Consider the following 18263-nt stretch of genomic DNA (forward strand, 5'->3'; position numbering starts at 1 on the left):
TATGTTTGTTAGAGTCCGGTTTTATTCCTCAACATATTTTGACATTTTTTAAAGCAATTACGTAGGAAAAACATGCTGCATTCAAAGACTCTCGGATATCACACATCCTAACGGAAACCTGGATTTTTGTCAAATTATAACTAAAAGTCTGTTTCTTTATTTAGTGATTCGGAAGAACGTGGTTCAAAACTTAGTGGTCATCAGAAGCCTATTCATCACATTTGAAAAGTTTTTTTCTCCTACACAAAAATAGATAGAGAAAAGTCAGACAAACGTCATGATTATTCACAAGAAAAGTCATATTAGTATAAATTACTATTTGTATATTCTGGGATTTTTGGGGAAAATAATCAAGCTTTTTTATTTAACTGTAGAGGTAAAAGATTCTTAAATTAAAGAGGCTTATTTTGTTCAACTGGGGAAAAAACTAAGGATTTCCAAATTCACTTTTGAATAAAAGAATAGCAACATTTCTCTATCTCATTAAGTTCGCCACCCTCCAATTTTACTACGGCTTTTATTTACCCTATCTTGTTAACTCTTTAGTCTCCTGACAGGTTAGGTTAAGAAGTCAAGAATTTCGAGTTACTTCCAAAGGCAGCAAAACGCTTACAGAGAAAATAGCCAATGAATACATGACACGTCAGAAACTCTTTGTTAAAGTTGTCCAATAAATTAACTGAAGGGCGGGGCAACAGTGGAGAACCTGGTGTTGCATTAAATGACTTACTGATCAACGGAAAACACACAAATAAGAACAAATAATCAGAAAAATGTAGAATGTTTATTTTTATAGAGTATGCTAACAAAAGACAATGTTTAATGTTTTAATCTAGCATTTTCTTGAAGAAGATTACATTAGTGTTCACGATCTTTATGATAAAGCAAACTTTGAACATTAGATTTCTCCATTCTTTAGTAAACGTATCCCTATGTCCGAGGTACATCAAAGTCCTCACTACGTTTAGCTACCGAGCTCAAGAGATTCAGATTCGATAATTAACGTTAACATTATCATATTGACATGCTTAGGCTTATTTTCAATTAACTGTATTATTAAAGGTTTCAAAACCTTCGAATGTGCGTTTTATTTGCAGGCTTTGAGCTCCTGCGAATCAAATCAAACGGCTCTCGTGAGAACCGAAGCTAACATTGCTAAGCTAACGAGTAAACACAGTGCAGTTCATCACCCAGAAGTGAACCACGGGCTACGTGAATGATAAATCTGGCTGTAGGAGTCAAGGAACGGAGATGAAGAAGTGGAAATGGCGACAGGATCGTCGAAAGGGGTGGTACAGAGGAAATCGACAGAGACCATCCAGCGACGAACAGTGGTAGCCATGTTAGCGAAGCACAGCACACATTTAAGACTCAAAAACACACGTTATTATAACTCAACATATTGTCTCTCATCTTAGAATTGGCTTTGATTAATATCTCCTGTTTATAGGCAGGAGTATAATGATGCTGGGCCGTCTCACAGAGCATCTCAGAGGGAACATGATAACCAAACTGCCTCAACTTCTTCAACCTCAGCCTCTTCTTCCTCCTCTAAATCCAACAGCGGAGTACCAGGTATCCTAATGAATACACCCTTTTTGGGGGACTTTTGGTGCAACTGGACAGTAGAAACTCAAACATTATGAGCAAAATAATAAGAGAGATATATTAGAATGTCATCTTGATGTCCAGTATTTTTAGTAATTAGATTCAAAAGGGCAAAAACCGCATATTAAATGGATTCATTACACACAAAACACTCTTCATTGTTTATTTCTGTTTATTTTTATGATGATGGATTTCCTGCAAATAAAAACCCTGAATTCAAATGACTAGACCATTCAGTTTTACAGACTTACTTACTCAAAATTTCCAAGTAAGCAGGTTGTCAAAAAAAAAAAAGTTAATTGCTAAAGAAGTTTGCTGTTCACCATTCACCATACCATATTGATGTAAAGTTTAGTGGAAGGAAAAACTGTTTAAAGTTATGTTGTGAAGGAGTCTTGTGGCTCTCCATGAAGTCAACCTGCCAATAGAACCACCAAAAAAGGCACAAGGAAAAACATAACCCTGGTTGATTACATAATGTATTGATGATAAATTGGTTTTGATGTTCCAGTTTAAGCTAAGAGGGGGATGAAAATACAAATTATGGATGCTTCAGTTGTTTCTCTGGTCTGTCAGAGCTGCCCGGTTTCTACTTTGACCCTGAGAAGAATCGCTACTTCCGTCTGCTTCCTGGGCACAATAACTGCAACCCGCTGACCAGAGAGCAGCTGCAAGAAAAGGAACGGGAGAAGCAGAGGCATAAGAGACTGGCAGAAGATGAGTGTGCTGTAAGTGTGCTGTGAATGGACAACCTTCTTCCAGTCTAATAACACACGAAGACGTTGCATTCGTAATTTCAGCTGAGCAACATTTGCAGATTTTTTCTTGTTAAGGACTGAGCCTCTGCCATTAAACCCGCATCTGTGTCTTACAGAAAGCCCCAAGAACTGGACTGAACACGTCGTTGTTGCTGCACAAAAGGCATCTTGGGCTGTTACCCGAGAACTCCTATTGCAGGTAAGCAGATCACTACTGTGTGCGCACTATTCGGGGGTGAACATGGGGTCCACACATTTCAATTCCCACAGCTTTACTTGCATTACACTAAGCAGCACCAGTAAAACTAAACGCAACTTCAGAAATAGTTGGTTCCACATGCAAAAGAGTGAGTTTTATTGAAGATATATCGGCCACTATTACTGTTGCCGGCCAATTTTTGATGTCGGATTCCAAATGCCCATAAAACCCAACAAATCGACTTCAACAGGATTTTTAAATGAATCAAAATTCAAATCATGGAGAAGAAATGATTGTTTCCGTGGTGGGACAGATTGTTAATGTGGCTTCACTTTTCTAACCAGGCTTGTCCACGAGGTAAAAGTCAGCGGAATGAGGCGCCACAAGCTGCAGATTCAGAGCACAGACAACAGCAACCCAAACACAGACAACTTCAGGATCATCGTGGTGAGAGCACTTCACACAGCCCTTCATAACTGGAACTGCAATATATATATCAAATCATAATTGTTATCACAATATCAATGTGTGCATTTGTCACAATCATGTGAGACTGCTTGGTAAAGATAAGGTGATTTTATTTATATGGCACATTTTCAGCAACAGGGCAATTCAAAGTGCTTTACATAAATAAAAAGGAAATACAAGAAACCAAAAGGACAGAGCAAAAGAAGAAAAAGAAAACAAAAGAGTATAACCCCATGTTGTTCGGCTGCCATATTTATTGGGTTTTTATAATCTCAGGGGTTTTAACGCTGTGCACAGTTAAAACTTGACTTATCCAGATGGATGGACTTCGCTGCCCTTGACGCACAAATTAGATACAGATTCAAGTTGACAAAATGCTTATCCTGACAGGAAGTGGCTGGGGCAGGGGGAGGATTGTGATTATGGAAAACAAGAAAAAGAATGAGAAAGTTGAGGGTTGATGACAATCGTTATCAGTGTTGGAGTTTTAAACAAAGACGACGATTTGTTTTCCTGATATAGTGTAGTTCAGATCAAAATTAGTATTAAAACAAATAAATAAATAACTCATTTGTTATCTCTTTTCTTTTCCTCGTCTCTCTCTCTCAGGGGGATTCTGTGTGTGAGCGAGTGTTCACCGTCAACGATGTCTCTCACGGTGGCTGCAAGTACGGCATTATGAACTTCAGCAGCGGCAGCCGGGGCTCTTTGTCCGTGGAAATGTGCGATAATCTGTACTTCACCAACCGCAAGGTGGTAGGGCATTCCTAGAAGACACTCGTATAAAGAGATCTGCCTCGCTGTTCTGTCTGGTTTGCTGCCTTTAAACATTTATCAGTGGTTTAGATCTGGATATTGCTCTTAAATGTACCAGTTGGACTTATATTAAGGGGTCTGCTGTGTGTTTTTCAGGTGAACTCCATCTGCTGGGCCTCGGTTAACTACCCCGACTCTCATGTTCTGTATCCTTCCGCCTCAGCCTTCTGGTTTTATGTCGTCAATATTGTACATTTAAATTGACAGTAAACTGCTTGAAATATATATATTTTTTTTTACCACATATTGTATTGTACCTTCACTTGATGGGTGACCGTTAGGTTGTGTCTGGTGGGAGCGGCTGACACCCCCGGCTGTGTTAGTTTACTCCCCGCGTCGCTCTTCAGCAACTCTAACCCAGGTTCGTCGGCTCCGTTTGTAGCGCTGACAGTAGTTTGTATCGACATCTTTAACCAGACGATGACATGTGTTGCGGTTTCTCGTGCTTAACCTCAACACGTTAGTTGTAAACACAGACTGTAATTGCTCTTTTCTTCTGACTTTTCTTTTCCCCAGATCAACCAGGGATGCTGTGTAGCTTCAAGATATCTACAGCTTGGTCCTGCGCTTGGTGCTTCAACCCTCAGTTTGATAAGACCTTCAGCACTGGTCGGTTCTGCAGTCATTATTTTTCCTTGTAATACATCCGATATCGTGATCAGCCGTTTGTATGCATGTGGAAGGTGAACCAATGTCGCTTGGTTACAGATTAGCTTTAGCTGTAGATCTCTAGGACAATTGTTTGTTATGGTTAGGGTTTAGCTACATGCAAAGCAGTCCATTGATTGGGGTACAGAAAAATGTTAGAGCTTGCAATAAGCAGGAGACAGACTAGTGCGTCACATTTGTCATAACACTGATCGAATTGCACTGGAATTTATTAAGGCTTAGCAAACTAAAGTGGATTTATATGAATGCCAAATAATTTGTCATTTCCCTTTCACGTTACATTTTTACCCTAGTTTGTGTTGAAATCCTTATAAAATACACAAAAGTTTGTTTTTTGTAACTCAACACAATGTGAAGACGTGAGTGTCTTCACACTGTGAGAACCCACTCAAGACGCTGTGGCTGTATTAATGCCGCTGTGCGTGTTTGCAGGCCTGACTCGTCGGGTCATCGTCAAGGATGCGGAGACGGGACGGACGCAGACGTACGGCGTCGGCACCGACGTCTTGGCGCAGCATTTTGCTCTCAGGGTGAGATGTTCGTCCCCTGCTCTCACGTAAGAAGAAGAACAAACTCAGGCACTGGAGTTAGATTCCCTCCACGTCTCCAGGTTCCGGTCCTGTTTAACGGCTGCCGATCGGGGGAGATTTTCAGCATAGACCTCCGGCAACGTGGCCGCAGGGATCACAGCTGGAAGGCCAGTCGCTTCCACCACGAGTCAGCCATCACCTCCGTACGAGTCCTGCAGGATGAGAACTACCTGCTGGCGGCGGACATGATGGGTCAGGTCTGATCAGTTCGTTTCTTAAGTTGTCATTGGTATTTTAGCTCAGCTAATTGCTTTTTTAGTTCTTTTGAAGAAGTGGAATATGTTGGGTAATAACCAAGGAGCTTTTTGAATTTCCTTATAGATCAAGATGTGGGATGTGCGAGTTAGGAAACCTGTGCTGGAGTACAAAGGGCATCACAACGAGCACGCCTACCTCCCCGTTCATGTCAATGAACAAGAAGGTCTTTTGTTAGCAGGTAGGAGAAGATGATATATTCCTGGTTGTTGAATAGCAATAAAGCAAACTAAAACTTTAACTCACCAACTCACATTCACACAGTGGGCCAAGACTGCTACACAAGGCTGTGGAGCCTGAAGGATGGTCACCTGTTGCGGGCCATCCCGTCGCCCCATCCAGCGGCCAACGACATGATCCCAAGTGTCGTCTTCTCCTCGAATTTGGGTGGCAGCAGGGGGCTCCCTGGACTGCTCATGGCCGTCAAGCATGACCTGTACTACTTCCCATACAACACCGACTACCAGGACGGAGGAGAGCCCATCGCTTTAATTCAGACGATGCCATAAAAATGGTCCCTTTAAATAAATGTCCTGAAGCTGTAGTAACATTGCCCAGGAGACCGAATGTAGCTCTGGGTTTAGTGGAAAGTCGAACGCAACCAGAGAACGCCTCGACTGTCTACCGGAGCTGGGTTTGGGGGACGCACTTTACAAGTTTGCTGTTAAATATCCAATGTACACTAAAGAGAATTGGTGCTGTGTGTGGACGTTTGGCTGGATCGTCTCTTGGTGTTGGGAGGAAACGGAGCCACGAGAGCTTAAACATTGTTTACTTTTCTTACAGCTTCTCTTGAAAACTTTTCCATAATTTTGTTACATTACAACCAGACGTTCCTGAGTTTTATTGGGATGACTGCCCAATGCAAAGTAGCATATCTTTGAAAAATTGAGAAGGGATGCTTAGTTTAAAAAAATTCTACAAGCGCAAATCTGAAGTGTGGCACGGATTCCTTTTAGAACCACCTTTTGTTGCAGGTGTTTTGCAAAATGGCTCAAATTCATTCAGACTTTACGGGGAGCATCAATTTTAAAGCTTTGCCACAAATTCTTAATTGGATTTAGTTTTTGACTTTGACTAGGTCGTCATTCTGACATGCTTTGATCTACTGTTCTGTTGTAGCTCTCATTGTGTTTTTAGGGTCGTTTTTCCCGCTGGAAAGCCGACCTCCTCTCTAACCGGATTCATCAGAGCATGATGCTGGTGCCACTGTGTGCTTTTGCTTTTATTTTCCACACAGGACAGAATTTGGTTTCATCTGACCAGAGCTGGTTCTTATAAGTGGACTACGCTCCAGCCTTGTCTGAATCGTCTTTCTTTAAAAAGTCCTTCAAACCACAACCCTGGACAAAGCGACATGATCTCAGTGGCGTTTAAAATCTCAGGGGGAAACATTGTTTTTGAAAATGCGTTTGTGCCAAAATAAAGGGCTGCATCATTCAGCAAGTGCATTTACTCAAGATGTTCCTGCTGATGTGTCTTGTGTTATTCGGAAGGACGGAAAGCATTTTTCACGTGTAACATCAACACACATACCCAACAGTTAACAGAAATGACGCATAAAAGTGTTTCTTCAGTTTAATACATATTGAATGAGAAATACATGAACACAAGTCAATGATTGGTTCCATGTGATGTCTATATTCAGTGATAAGAACCGACTCAGGGGTGGGGGGGGGGTCAAAAAGTCTGTCCTTTTACCCGAAGACTTTGTGATCAAGCCAGTACAGTCAAGTCTTATAATTCCCAGATATTCTGCAGAAGAAAAACAAAAACAAACTGACCAACACAAAGTTCTTAAATTCACCGGATCGTTCCAGCTGCAAACGCTGCTCACTAAAAGCTACTATATCTCCCGGTTTGAGGAGCCAGCCTCAAACGGGTCTTTAACTCCTACTGTTGTTTCTGTGAACCGGTCACCCAATAAAAACATTACTGAGTTTTAACCTGTGGGTTTATTTTTGCTTTAACATAAAACAGAATCTATCTAAAAAAAAAAAACATACTTGTTACCGTAAACTTTTTCATTGTATATGCTCTATATAGTCCTTATAAAATCTAAACAATTGAAATGGACAGCACTATTAAGGCTGCTGCATTGTTTTGGGTAACTTGAGTGTACACCAGCAATGACTTTAATTACCGTTATTAAGTAGTAATTACTGTTATTTATACATATAGTTATCTATTAGGTAAAGGTAACAATTACTTGCATATTAACTATTAGGTTATTGTACTGTTTGGAATGCATCTTGATGCAACAGAACAACCTGCCAGTCAATCGGGGTTAAAACCGAAAATGTCTCATCATTTCTCTTCATGAGGCAAACAATACTCCTGGAGGAACAGACTTGCAGGCAATTAATAACTACAGTTCATATTTTGCTCTCCAAATCATCCATACAACTGGCTCCGAACTACACAAAAGGTGCTAAACGTATGAGAATGTCATACTGAAAAGGATTGTCGAAGGGCTATGGAGCCTAAATCTACAGTAAAGGGAGATCTATGGTTAGACAACGAAAGTAACCTGAATTCAGCCGCAAGCGAGCATCACTTAGTCTCTTTTCAAAATTCAAGTCACGTCTGTTTTTAACTGGTGTTCACAGTGTAAATTTTAGGCATATTGACGTCAGTCCGATCAAACAGAAGTGATGCGAGACCGGCAGTAAAACATAATTAACAGTCCCGTTTTCCTGCAGCCTCGAGAATGGTGCAACATCCCATTACTGAGGTTTTGTCCTCCAGCATTGCCGGGAGGCTTGCGTCTTTTAAGCGTTCCAGCTTCGCCGTCCTGCTAGAGTTCCCCGGATTTCTGACTACAGCCGTTGCAGACGCGCACTGGGTGGTCCCAGCCTCGGGACGGCACCGGGCGGCGCTCCTGAGAGCAGTCGTCACAAACTCCCTGGCCGCAGGCGCGGCAGTGGTGGATGGACAGACGTGGCGTGAACTCCCTTTGGCACTCGCAGCAGGACTGGATGTCCTGGTCTGGGACCCAGTAGGCAGGGCGAGCAGCGTCCTTTACCAGACCTGGAAGAAAGAAATCCTTAGTGGGTAACGGGATTTTTTTTTTTTTTTAAGACTTATGAATGGAATTTAAGACCTACAGCTCAAACGAAATCTATAAACTTCACCCAGCCAGATGGCGGTAAATTTGGACTTACACATAAAGTAGCTGAAAAAGCTAGCAAGCTAATAAAGGTATGATGGCAGTGAGTTATATTCTGCACTCCATTTACCCTGGAAGATGGAACCTGGAGCTACATGTGATGCCAGACCCAAGGTAGCAACATACTAGTTAAGGAGTCGGAATTTCAACTTATTGATTGCAGCAGCTCTTACAAACATCATTTTAAGTTTAACTTTCCATAAACAAACACTACTTTTAATTTGTTCAGTTTATAGTTACAGGGGGCTACATGTAACATTGAATTTAGAGACACTCTTACACGAGTCTTGTGAAATAAACATGTCTCCTTCCCTTTACTGTTGATGCGAGGAGTGGCCATATTGAACTCCACTTTAAAAAGTCGTGACTGTCCCAGTGGCCAGTCTGATTTTAGGATGGCGTTTGGTTGATTTTACTGACTGAGAGGTCAGTACATTTTCCAGCTCTGAGAACACAGCAAACTGGAACACAGCAATCAAATGCAATGAAGATGTCTGTGTGCGACTCAAACTTTTGCCCGACAAAAAAAGTCCCACGAGAAAAAATAAAAAATAGAATATACGCAACTAAATAGCCCCACCTAGACAAAATTTAAGACCTATGAATATCACATTTAAGGCTAACTTGCCATAATTTAAGACATTTTAAGGCCTTATTTATAGATACGTGAATTTAAGACTTTTTAAGGCTGCCCTGACACCTGATAAGATGCTAATAAAAACATAGTTAAAACATTTACTGTATTTTAATCAAATACACGTTTTGGTCTGAAGTCTTTGTACAACGTAATGCTCACCTAAAGGTATGTCAATGGCACCGACGACGGCACCAAAAGTGTTTTGAACTGCCTCGCCAACCTTTCTTGCTATCAGGGTGCTTCCCTCTTCCTCCAAGGCAGCGTCCAGTAACTCTGAAACAGAAACCATCCAATCAGACACAAGATCCCAATATAACAGTGAGCACAAAAGGACTGGGGAGTCTTGTTTGGTTTCCTTTGCCTTTGGACACAGATAAGATGATCACAAGTTTACATGCGATTATTGTTAGCATGATTCCCATGTTGACCGTTAAAAACTATTTAGTGCACAAGCTGGAAGTTATGCTGGATTTTCAACTATCCACACAAGGCCAATTTTATAACAGGCTCAAATGTGTGCACATACAGATCAATTCTTATCAGGAGCCTAGATTTTTGGGACTGATATCCAGTCAATGTGTAGTGCCAAACAACCAGCCGATAAAGACAACAATGAGTCAGACCGTGACGTCTGTTTTTAAGACAAACGGTACATTCATCTCTGAGACGTTGACCCTGGATGGGTCATGCCAGGAAAGCAGCTTCAATAAACTCTACCAATTCTACCAAGAGCCATTAGCTATATGTGGCTGTACCCATACTTCTAAATTTGTATGGATGAGGAAGAATATGCAATGAATTCCATCTTCTACACTCATTTCTTATTTTTTATTATTATTAAAGTCGTTTGTTGCACTTAATTAAAAGCCCAAATTGAAAGATTTATTTATTTTTACCAGTTGGAATTCCTCGGTTGTGAAAACAAGCATCACAGACCCGGACCGGCGCGAGCCCCCAGCCTCGCTCTGGGACCGGCCGGGTTTTGGAAGAGCAGGCGTCGCAGAAACCCTCTCCGCAGGCGCGGCAGTGGTGCTTGGTGTCATTGGGCTGAAACTCCTCCCCACATTTGTGACAATTCTTGAACCGTAAAAAAAAAAAAAAAAAAATATCAAAAAGACAAGTCTGATATATTTAAGCAAGTCCATACCATGTGGTCAGCATGCATTATTTTATAGCTGCGCACCAAGATAAGGGAATTAGGTTTCCAGTAGACGGGAGCAATCTGGTCGGTCAACCAGGAAGTGACCGCTTTGGCAGGTTTGACGCTGAGTTCGGAGACGGACTGAGAGATGAATTTGACTCCATCCAACAACCTTTGGGCCGCGTTGTTGTTGTCCTTCAAAAAGCCATCAGACTGAACAGAGGAAAACAAACAGAGGTGTAAAAAAATTTATGATTGCGGAAATGAACGCTTCCAAAGAGGCACTAAGCTTTTGATATCAACAACATCTTCAGACAAAGTTTGATTTTATTCACGTTTCCTGCGTGCTTCTCCTCAGTCAGCTGAGCTCAGAGCTTACCCCAGGCCAGATGTGCTGGATCTCTGTCCTCACCACTGTTTCCACCGGATCCTGGTTTCCATACCAGTACTGTCTGCTTCTGTAGATTACTCCGCAGTTCGGGCACTCGATTACATATCTGGATAGAGGTGTTGGTGTCATCACAGAGAGGATAGACAAGGAAGCTCCATTTGTATCTAAATAATATACAAAAGACTTTGAGCCATTTCCAAGCGTCCTTTGAAGGCTTGCATAGACTCACCCTGACCAGGCATAGATGGCCAGGCCAAACCACGGCGAGTCGGATGAGGCCGTCGTCTTGGGAACCACGATCACTTCCTTCCCGCCCTCATAGCAGGCCTGAGCGAGTCCACAAAGAAACCGAGAACCTTAGCAAACGGGCATCTTATCATAATTTCAGAGGCGTTCTGCTCTGCTTGCACTTGCCTTGCAGGTGTAGATGCGGTTGTCGTACTGCGCAGAGTAGCGGCAACGATGTTTGGCTTCATGGTCGAGTCCCTCTTTTAAGTGATTCATGCTTCTCTTGCAGCCTGACCTTCAGACGAGAAAAAGACAATGTGAATCTTTTATACCACTCGCTTGGGTATTAACAGTAAATGTCATGTATGTTCTTTTTTTTGGTCATTAATGATCTTGTAAAAACATACATACCCACAGCTGAGGCAGATGCTGGAGCAGGTGAAATACTCATCTGGGAAAAAGGAGTTACTGGTCATTCGTTCATCTGGGATCTCCCCACAGAAACGCTCACTCAAGGCCTGACCAACAGAAGCGGGTTAGTTTTAACGGAAGCACAGCAGCGTGAATGTGCAGGCGCCGTGACTAAGGTCAGCATCAACAGCACCTGCAGAGCCTTGAAGATGACGCTTGCGGATCGCGGCGATCGGGTGTTGTTGTTATCCAACTGCTGCTCCAGGCTGCGCAGCAACCCGCTGAAGTCTGTGGGAGGGTTGTAGGTGCGAGTCCCGCGGTACTGGATGGAGCTGAAAGCCTCAGGGAAAAGCCCCAGTTTCCTGAATCGTTCCTGGAGCAGACGCTCGGCCGACTCGGTCGGTTTGTCTAAATGCAGAGAACACGTACAGAGAGGAGGCAGGGGAACGGGTCACACTGAGGAGTTCCCATCCTGTTTCACCAACTCAAATGCAAGACTTTTTAAGACCATTATGAGTGGAATTTCAGACAATTTAAGATGTATGTCTTAAATTCCATTCAAATAAACATGTTTCCACCACATCTCACTGCTGTTGATGCGAGGAGCAGCCATATTGAAACGCAAGTCGTAACTTGAGGTAGTCAGAATTGCTCCCAGTTGCCCCGACATGGGGAGGCATTGCAATTGATTTTACTGACTGGGAGGTCAGTACATTTTTTCAGTTTCAAGTACAATGAAGATGTTTGTGTGTGACTCAAATTTTTCCTGACAGAAAAGTCCCATTTAAAAAAATAAATAGATACAGTATACGTGATTAAATTTAAGACCTCTGAACAACATATTTAAGGCCAACTTACTTTTTAAAAAGGAATTTAAGACGTTTCAAGACCTTAATTTTAGATATATAAATTTTAAACTTTTTATAGTTGACATGACGCAATGTAATACATTATTTGATTCTAATCTAATCCGGCAGGCTACATACCTGATCCTAGAAGCTTGGTGTGGACGGTCTCATGGAAAATAATCACCCCTGGACCCAGCGTTGACAGCGGAACGTCCAGACCGCAGCGGGCCGTCGTTGCCTTCAGCTCTTTTGTAAAGTGTTTCAGGTAGGCGTCTGACGCGTCTCCGAGGAACTTAAAGAGATCGTCGTGGAGACGGTCCGCATGCGTTCGGTAGATAACTACGTCAGAAACAGCCAGGACCTTCAGAAGAAGACGGGTTCGCTGACCTTGGTTAGCTCCTGATGAGTGAAAAAAGTAAAAAAATAAAAATTGGTCAACAAAGGCCAGGTGACAGTGGTGGTAAGCAAATAGTTAAAGTTAAGTAATTTATCCCATACCGGCACCAAGCAAACCCTCTGTGTCAATGACTACAACACTATGGATGGGGTCCAAAGCTGCCCAAACGCCCACGGTGCAAGACTCTTGTGTGGGGGAGGTCTTAAACACTTCTCTTCCAAGAAAGAAGGTGTGGTTCAGGGTGTAAGATTTGCCTTCCCCGGTGTTGCCAAAGATGGAGACCACCTTGAGGAGTTCATCAGGGGTGCAGCCAATTCTGCTGACAAAGTCCTCCTCATTCTTCACCTGAGAATCCACATTAGATCATATCATGATTATTATATCATGTAGGACTGGAGCTATTAATCACGATGATGCGATTATTGAAATAATTGTCAACAAATTTAGTAACCGATAAATCGACAACAGGAGTATGTAGACTCAAAAAAGGCAATATTCTGAAAGTGGTCATTAAGCCAAAACTGTACAAACTATATATATTTTTGCATTTAAGCCCTAAGTCCTCATAATGCAGTTTGCATTCCTTGAGTGGCATAGTTTTAGCTTTACCCCGCTCTAATTCGATATTGGATTTTAGGCAATAAAATGTTTTTTATGTTCTCATTTAAAATGGGAATTTAATTGTTTATTTATTTGCATCTTTTAGCATGAGATCATATAATTGTATAAAAAGGGCTTATGTGGTTAAATAAAAAAATCTCAAGAATGTGCCAATTTTTTTATCCGATCAGAATAATTGATTACTGAAACAATCTTTAGTTGAAGCCCTAATATCATGTAAAAAATAAAGAACTGCTGTTGAAAAAATAAATAAATAATTTTTATGACTGTTACCTGCATTTCCTCCCTCTCATCAACCAGCAGGAAGCTGCACACCTTCTCCAGCTTCGACTTGAGGATCTCCATCTCCGACTCCCCATCCGTCACGCTGCTCTCCTGAGGGGCCTTGGCGGGGGGGTACGGCGTCAGAGGGTGCTTCCGCTTGTTGACTCCGCCGTGAGTGCGTTTCTGGCAGTCCAAACACAGGTTGATCTTGCAGCCCTGGCAGCGCACCACCGCTCTGAGTCTGCCGGCGCAGCTGTTGTCGCCTTTACAGGCGTCGCAGAAGGGAACGTGATCCGGCGTGATCCGAACCCGGTCGTGATTCCTCATGCGCTCCTGGCGGTGGAGCTCCAGTTCACAGCGGGTGCACTGCAAGCTGCCGCATTCGTCGCATTCGAACGCAGCCTCGTCCGACCCTCCGCAGGCGTAGCTCTCCTGGCAGACCAGCACTGTGTTCATTCCTTTATCCACCGCCGGACTTTGGCCGCTCATGGTAAACCTGGAAGGTCAGATTGATTCTCCTTAATAAGCAGGAAAATTAATGTACTTATTAACATTTGAAAAACTCAGGCCTTTGAAGAGAAGCAGCAAAATTATTCATACATTATTGAAGTGAAAGGTTTTCCTTTTGTTTTGTTTTTTTACCACTAGACTATCTGAAAAGTGTGGATTCCATTTGTTTTCACCCCTTTCATCCTGATTACACCAAATAAAATGCAATGTAGCCAACTTATTTCAAATTTAGTAGAAGGTGTTAACCTAGGAATTTAATGCAATATAAAAACAAATGTTTTGGAGGTGCAAACAGTAGCTAACAAGCAGGATAATGATGATCTGCAGAGATCCGCAGTTCAGGTGGGAGAATCTGCTGACAGGACAATATTGGCTATGAATTCCACACATTTGCTCTTTGTGCGAAAAACTATATTTGAAGGAAAATCATGAGATGTCTTTGTTACAAGTTTATCACAGATCATGTAGGCGACTCAGCAAACATGTGGAGGAGGGGGTTCTGGTCAGATGACATCAATATTAAGCTTTTGGGGCAAACATGCAGAACTCCATATGTGGCAGAAAAAAAAACTGCTGCAAACCCAACTGAGCACACAACACTGAAATATGGTGATAGTAGCATAAGACTATTTTCTACTGGGATCAGGAATTTGGTTAGAGTTGATGGGAAGATGGGTGGAGCTAAGCTGATGTTTACCGATGTTCTTTGTTGATCTGAATGCAAAGCTAATAGTTGTTTTTAGGGGACATTTAGAGGAATCATTGAGCAGGTGTCATTTAATATTTATCTCTCAAAGTCATACAAGGTTGGGTTTTTTTACTCTTATTATTATTAATAATAATAATAATAATAATAATAATAATAATAATAATAATAATAATAATAACTCAGTCTCAAGTACAACAGTGGTAGGAGACACTTTCCAAGCCTATAAAATATATTTTTTCATGATGACATAAAAATCTGTTAGGTAACATTAAGAAACGCGGCAGCTCACCAGATGGTGCTAAGTTTCAAGTCAGGGTCCTCCAACTCAATAATAAACAGCCGTAAGCTAACAGCAGCTACTACACAAAGAGACAACTCACTTCTGAGGAGACAATTTAAGTCAATGTATCTAGCAGTTCTCACCCACTCGTTGGACGGTTCTCAGGTTGAAAACGCTGGCTGGACTCGGTCTAAAACTGGACCCGTCTGCCGTCCAGGACCATCCTGCCTACTGCCACATATAGCTGCCCCGTCGGCAAAGCTAAGCTATGTTGTATCAGCAGCCACTGGTTAGATGTTGTTGCAGCTGATCGGCTTGTTTTTACACAAGGGTCAAGAGTCAGCGTAACGCAGTGCATCACGGGAATTATAGTTTGTTTATTTTGTGTGTTATGACCCAATTCACTTCGAAGGAACAATCAGCATAATTTTAATTTGTCGTGAAATCAAAACAATTTAGCCCCTGCTTAAACTCTACTAACAGTTGCAAAAAGCGAATTAAAAACTTTCTGAAGATGCAGTTTGAACGTTTTTATACTACCCAAAATGCTTTGCGCCTCACAGCTGCTGTACGGTTTGTTTGTATTAAACACCGGCGTACACCTAATAACGCAGCGGCGGGGCGTGAAAATAAAATAGAATTCACAGTAGAACAGCAGCAGAGTGATAAATACACGAAATCACACACAATTTTAAGTATATACAGTGGTCCAACAATTTCAGTAATGTATCCTAATTGTTAAAAGTAAAGGAAATTAAAATATAACTGTTACACCGATAAATTGATAATCTCTGGTTATAGTAATCACTGATTACTGGTGTTAAAAGTAGCGCTTAATACTTTACATAAAAACAATAGATCACAATAAATTCCAAGTACAAATGTGTTTGTTTCAGAAAACTTTGGGGAACTTGCCACTCACATTATGGCGGACGCCTAGCGTATCCTTTTTATTTGCAACGAAGCCAATGCTGTTTACTTTTTATCTCAAAGCTGTGTCTATGACTAAACCCATGGTCAATATCATGTGATTAAGGTACATTTATATTGTGCTGATTAATGTTGTTAATAATGAAACTGTTGTTCCTTGATAAAGCACATTAAAGGACCGCTTTAGTTAAAGCTGCAAATCTGGACGCGCTGGTGTACAAAACATTACGCCCCAAATTAAGATTGATTTGACCACTAACATCTCCGCACCAAATCTCTGGCATAGTTATTTGATATATTAAATTGCGGGGTTTTTTCCCCCTCTTTTATATTTTGACGGGAGCCATCATTATCCTTCAATTTTTCTTCAATGGGCGTTTCCCTCGTCGTTAAGTTTTTACTACCTTTTGTTAGCATAGCCTGCTGTTAACCTTGGCTCCAAGTGTATACCAGACGTTAGCTTGCTGCTAACTTTAGCTCTGATAAATCACTCAATGCTCGCCTTTCTTCGTCTGTAACTCTGTAATAGTTTCATCCGCAATGGAGGACGAAGCCTTCTCTAATATAAGCGGCAAAGCGATATCTTTGGATTGTCAGACTCACTCCAGCTTTTGCAGGGAGTTCACTGTTAGCTCCCCCAAGATGTCCATCGGTAAAGTGATGGTGTACACTTGTTCTGTGTGGCTCTTAGCTTATGCTGTGTTTTTTTTCACAGAGGTAAGACGGTGTGTTTCAATTATCGCTTAATATTGACCAGATCACAATCACAAGGCTTTTTTATTTTTATTCTAAACCTAATGAGATATCTTTATTTCACAAGGATGTGCTAAATATTTGGTTACTCGGTAGACAGTTTAGAGAATTTCATAAATATTACAGCATTATATACAAGGTTTGCCCTAGAAAACTTGCTAAGCCGCAGTCATTCATCCAGCGGCCGTGTTTTTGAATTAAAAAAATATTTAAAGTTGATAGAAAATTTGAAAATATGACTTCATGATTATGTGTTATTGGAATAAAGGAAGATTAATATCTGAACACCAACTATAAAGTTGAAAAAAAATGCAAACATTAAAAAAAAAAATCTTAAATAAATAAGCAATGCTAAGCCTGGCGGGGACACAAGTAAAGCCTGGTGGCCGTGCCAGGCTTATAATACCTGCATTTACATATAACTAAGTCCTTGTAATTGTTGCTACTTTACTGCCTTTATAAATCTCACTGTCTCTCTCTCTCTCTCCTGCAGAACACTGCAGTTCTCTCCAGTGCTATTCTCATCACCCTCACTGGCATGATGCTTCACATCCACTTTGTGAAGGTGGACCACGAGTCTCTCCTTGTCATCGGCTCCCTGGGTATCCAGGTGTCTTCAAACTATGCGTCAGGTCGCGAGGTCACCACTTTCATTGAGATGAGCAGGATCAAAGACATTGTCATCAATGAAGCTGTTTACCTGGTGAGTGGGTGCATGCTGTGAAACAGGAAAAAAAGTCTTGTACGTCTACAGGAACTCTTTTAAATGGTTATTTGTGCTTTTTTTTTTTTTTCAGAATCAGATCATCTACTACCTGTGTGTGCTGTTAAAGGAGCCTTCAGAACCCAATGTAGTCTCAAGTGTTGTCCCATTGTTTCAGGTGAACTAGAAGTCTGTTAAGGCAGATGTCACATTTAGCAGGACAAACAGGAACATGTCACGATGACTGTCCCGTCTTTATCTTTCAGAGCTCCAAGCCGAGGCTCAACTGCTTAGCGAAGGTTTACAAGAGCTGTCAAGAGATTCTGTCCAAGTGCCAATGACCCATAAGTCGTATAACGTCATAACATTGTTCATGGGCCTTGTATGTTTATTTAAAATGTATTTTTGACCGATGAGAGCAGAGAATGCATTCTTTACCCAGGATATCTTAAATATTCGCAGGATTTATTTCCTTTATAAATACATACATGAAATGAGACAGATTTACTTTATTCATAAGCAGTAGTTTAACTGTGTTACTTTGTTATAAAGGTAGTTTAGTACTTGCTTTCATGGGAAAACATTCTTTCTCTTTCTAGATGTTAACTTATATGGTTTAATATATATTGCACACATTTTTTGTAAGTTAATAAATTTTAAAAACAAACTTAAGTTCACTTGCATGCTTCTTTATCTAGAGCAATAGTTTCATTCGACAGTAGGGGGCACCAATGCTTCATAAAATTGCAAAATAGGATTCGAACTATCTTCCAGTACATGCTTTGAATGTAAATGCAACTTATTTTAGTTTGGATCTAAAGAGCTCAAGAGAGGTTTACAAGCTATTTCAATTTTTATTTTAAAATGTCATGTGTAAAATGAAGCATATCCTTCTGCTGGCTCGGCTT

The 18263-nt window shown here is 41.2% G+C and overlaps 3 protein-coding genes across 6 annotated transcripts; 2 read left to right on the forward strand and 1 right to left on the reverse strand.

The window, feature by feature from the left end:
* The first annotated feature begins 904 nt into the window (after window positions 1-904).
* Window positions 905-6823, forward strand: wdr21 (WD repeat domain 21). 3 transcript variants are annotated; one of them, XM_008398418.3, is made up of 13 exons: window positions 905-1342; window positions 1451-1575; window positions 2185-2336; window positions 2483-2565; window positions 2910-3012; window positions 3643-3789; window positions 3946-3995; window positions 4131-4210; window positions 4366-4458; window positions 4951-5048; window positions 5129-5305; window positions 5430-5544; window positions 5628-6823. In XM_008398418.3, the coding sequence occupies exons 1-13, from the start codon at window positions 1266-1268 to the stop codon at window positions 5870-5872; spliced, it is 1545 nt and encodes a 514-aa protein (XP_008396640.2). In that variant the 5' UTR covers window positions 905-1265; the 3' UTR covers window positions 5873-6823. The 3 variants fall into 3 exon arrangements, with proteins under 3 accessions (XP_008396640.2, XP_008396639.2, XP_017157818.2); XM_008398417.3 differs by having other exon boundaries at window positions 907-1334; XM_017302329.2 differs by having other exon boundaries at window positions 907-1334; window positions 3643-3786.
* Window positions 6824-6927: 104 nt separating this feature from the next.
* On the reverse strand, window positions 6928-15322 carry zfyve1 (zinc finger, FYVE domain containing 1). Of its 2 annotated transcripts, none has more exons than XM_008398416.3 (13): window positions 15117-15322; window positions 13480-13966; window positions 12687-12930; window positions 12327-12587; window positions 11534-11748; window positions 11341-11447; window positions 11116-11224; window positions 10931-11028; window positions 10690-10807; window positions 10353-10523; window positions 10066-10246; window positions 9329-9442; window positions 6928-8393 (listed from the first exon to the last, which is right to left on the reverse strand). In XM_008398416.3, exons 2-13 carry the CDS (start codon window positions 13957-13959, stop codon window positions 8161-8163), a joined length of 2331 nt encoding a protein of 776 aa, XP_008396638.1. In that variant the 5' UTR covers window positions 13960-13966; window positions 15117-15322; the 3' UTR covers window positions 6928-8160. The 2 variants fall into 2 exon arrangements, with proteins under 2 accessions (XP_008396638.1, XP_008396637.1); XM_008398415.3 differs by having other exon boundaries at window positions 15113-15321.
* Window positions 15323-16112: 790 nt separating this feature from the next.
* Window positions 16113-18027, forward strand: pigh (phosphatidylinositol glycan anchor biosynthesis, class H). The gene is made up of 4 exons (XM_008398414.3): window positions 16113-16616; window positions 17146-17355; window positions 17450-17533; window positions 17622-18027. The coding sequence occupies exons 1-4, from the start codon at window positions 16440-16442 to the stop codon at window positions 17694-17696; spliced, it is 546 nt and encodes a 181-aa protein (XP_008396636.1). The 5' UTR covers window positions 16113-16439; the 3' UTR covers window positions 17697-18027.
* Window positions 18028-18263: the final 236 nt, after the last annotated feature.

This window comes from Poecilia reticulata, chromosome 21 (genome assembly GCF_904066995.2).
Source record: "Poecilia reticulata chromosome 21, P_reticulata-male-v2, whole genome shotgun sequence".
Taxonomy (NCBI): Eukaryota; Metazoa; Chordata; class Actinopteri; order Cyprinodontiformes; family Poeciliidae; genus Poecilia; species Poecilia reticulata.

Coding starts and splice junctions, on each gene's coding strand:
- zfyve1 (XM_008398416.3), bottom strand. CDS start 13,959: ATGAGCGGCCAAAGTCCGGCGGTGGATAAAGGAATGAACACAGTGCTG. Junction 10,524..10,689: donor TCCAGCACATCTGGCCTGGG/GTAAGCTCTGAG, acceptor TCCTCTGTTCAG/TCTGATGGCTTTTTGAAGGA. Junction 10,247..10,352: donor AACCTAATTCCCTTATCTTG/GTGCGCAGCTAT, acceptor TTACGGTTCAAG/AATTGTCACAAATGTGGGGA.
- pigh (XM_008398414.3), top strand. CDS start 16,440: ATGGAGGACGAAGCCTTCTCTAATATAAGCGGCAAAGCGATATCTTTG. Junction 16,617..17,145: donor CTGTGTTTTTTTTCACAGAG/GTAAGACGGTGT, acceptor TCTCTCCTGCAG/AACACTGCAGTTCTCTCCAG. Junction 17,356..17,449: donor TCAATGAAGCTGTTTACCTG/GTGAGTGGGTGC, acceptor TTTTTTTTTCAG/AATCAGATCATCTACTACCT.
- wdr21 (XM_008398417.3), top strand. CDS start 1,252: ATGAAGAAGTGGAAATGGCGACAGGATCGTCGAAAGGGGTGGTACAGA. Junction 1,576..2,184: donor ATCCAACAGCGGAGTACCAG/GTATCCTAATGA, acceptor CTGGTCTGTCAG/AGCTGCCCGGTTTCTACTTT. Junction 4,459..4,950: donor TGATAAGACCTTCAGCACTG/GTCGGTTCTGCA, acceptor GCGTGTTTGCAG/GCCTGACTCGTCGGGTCATC.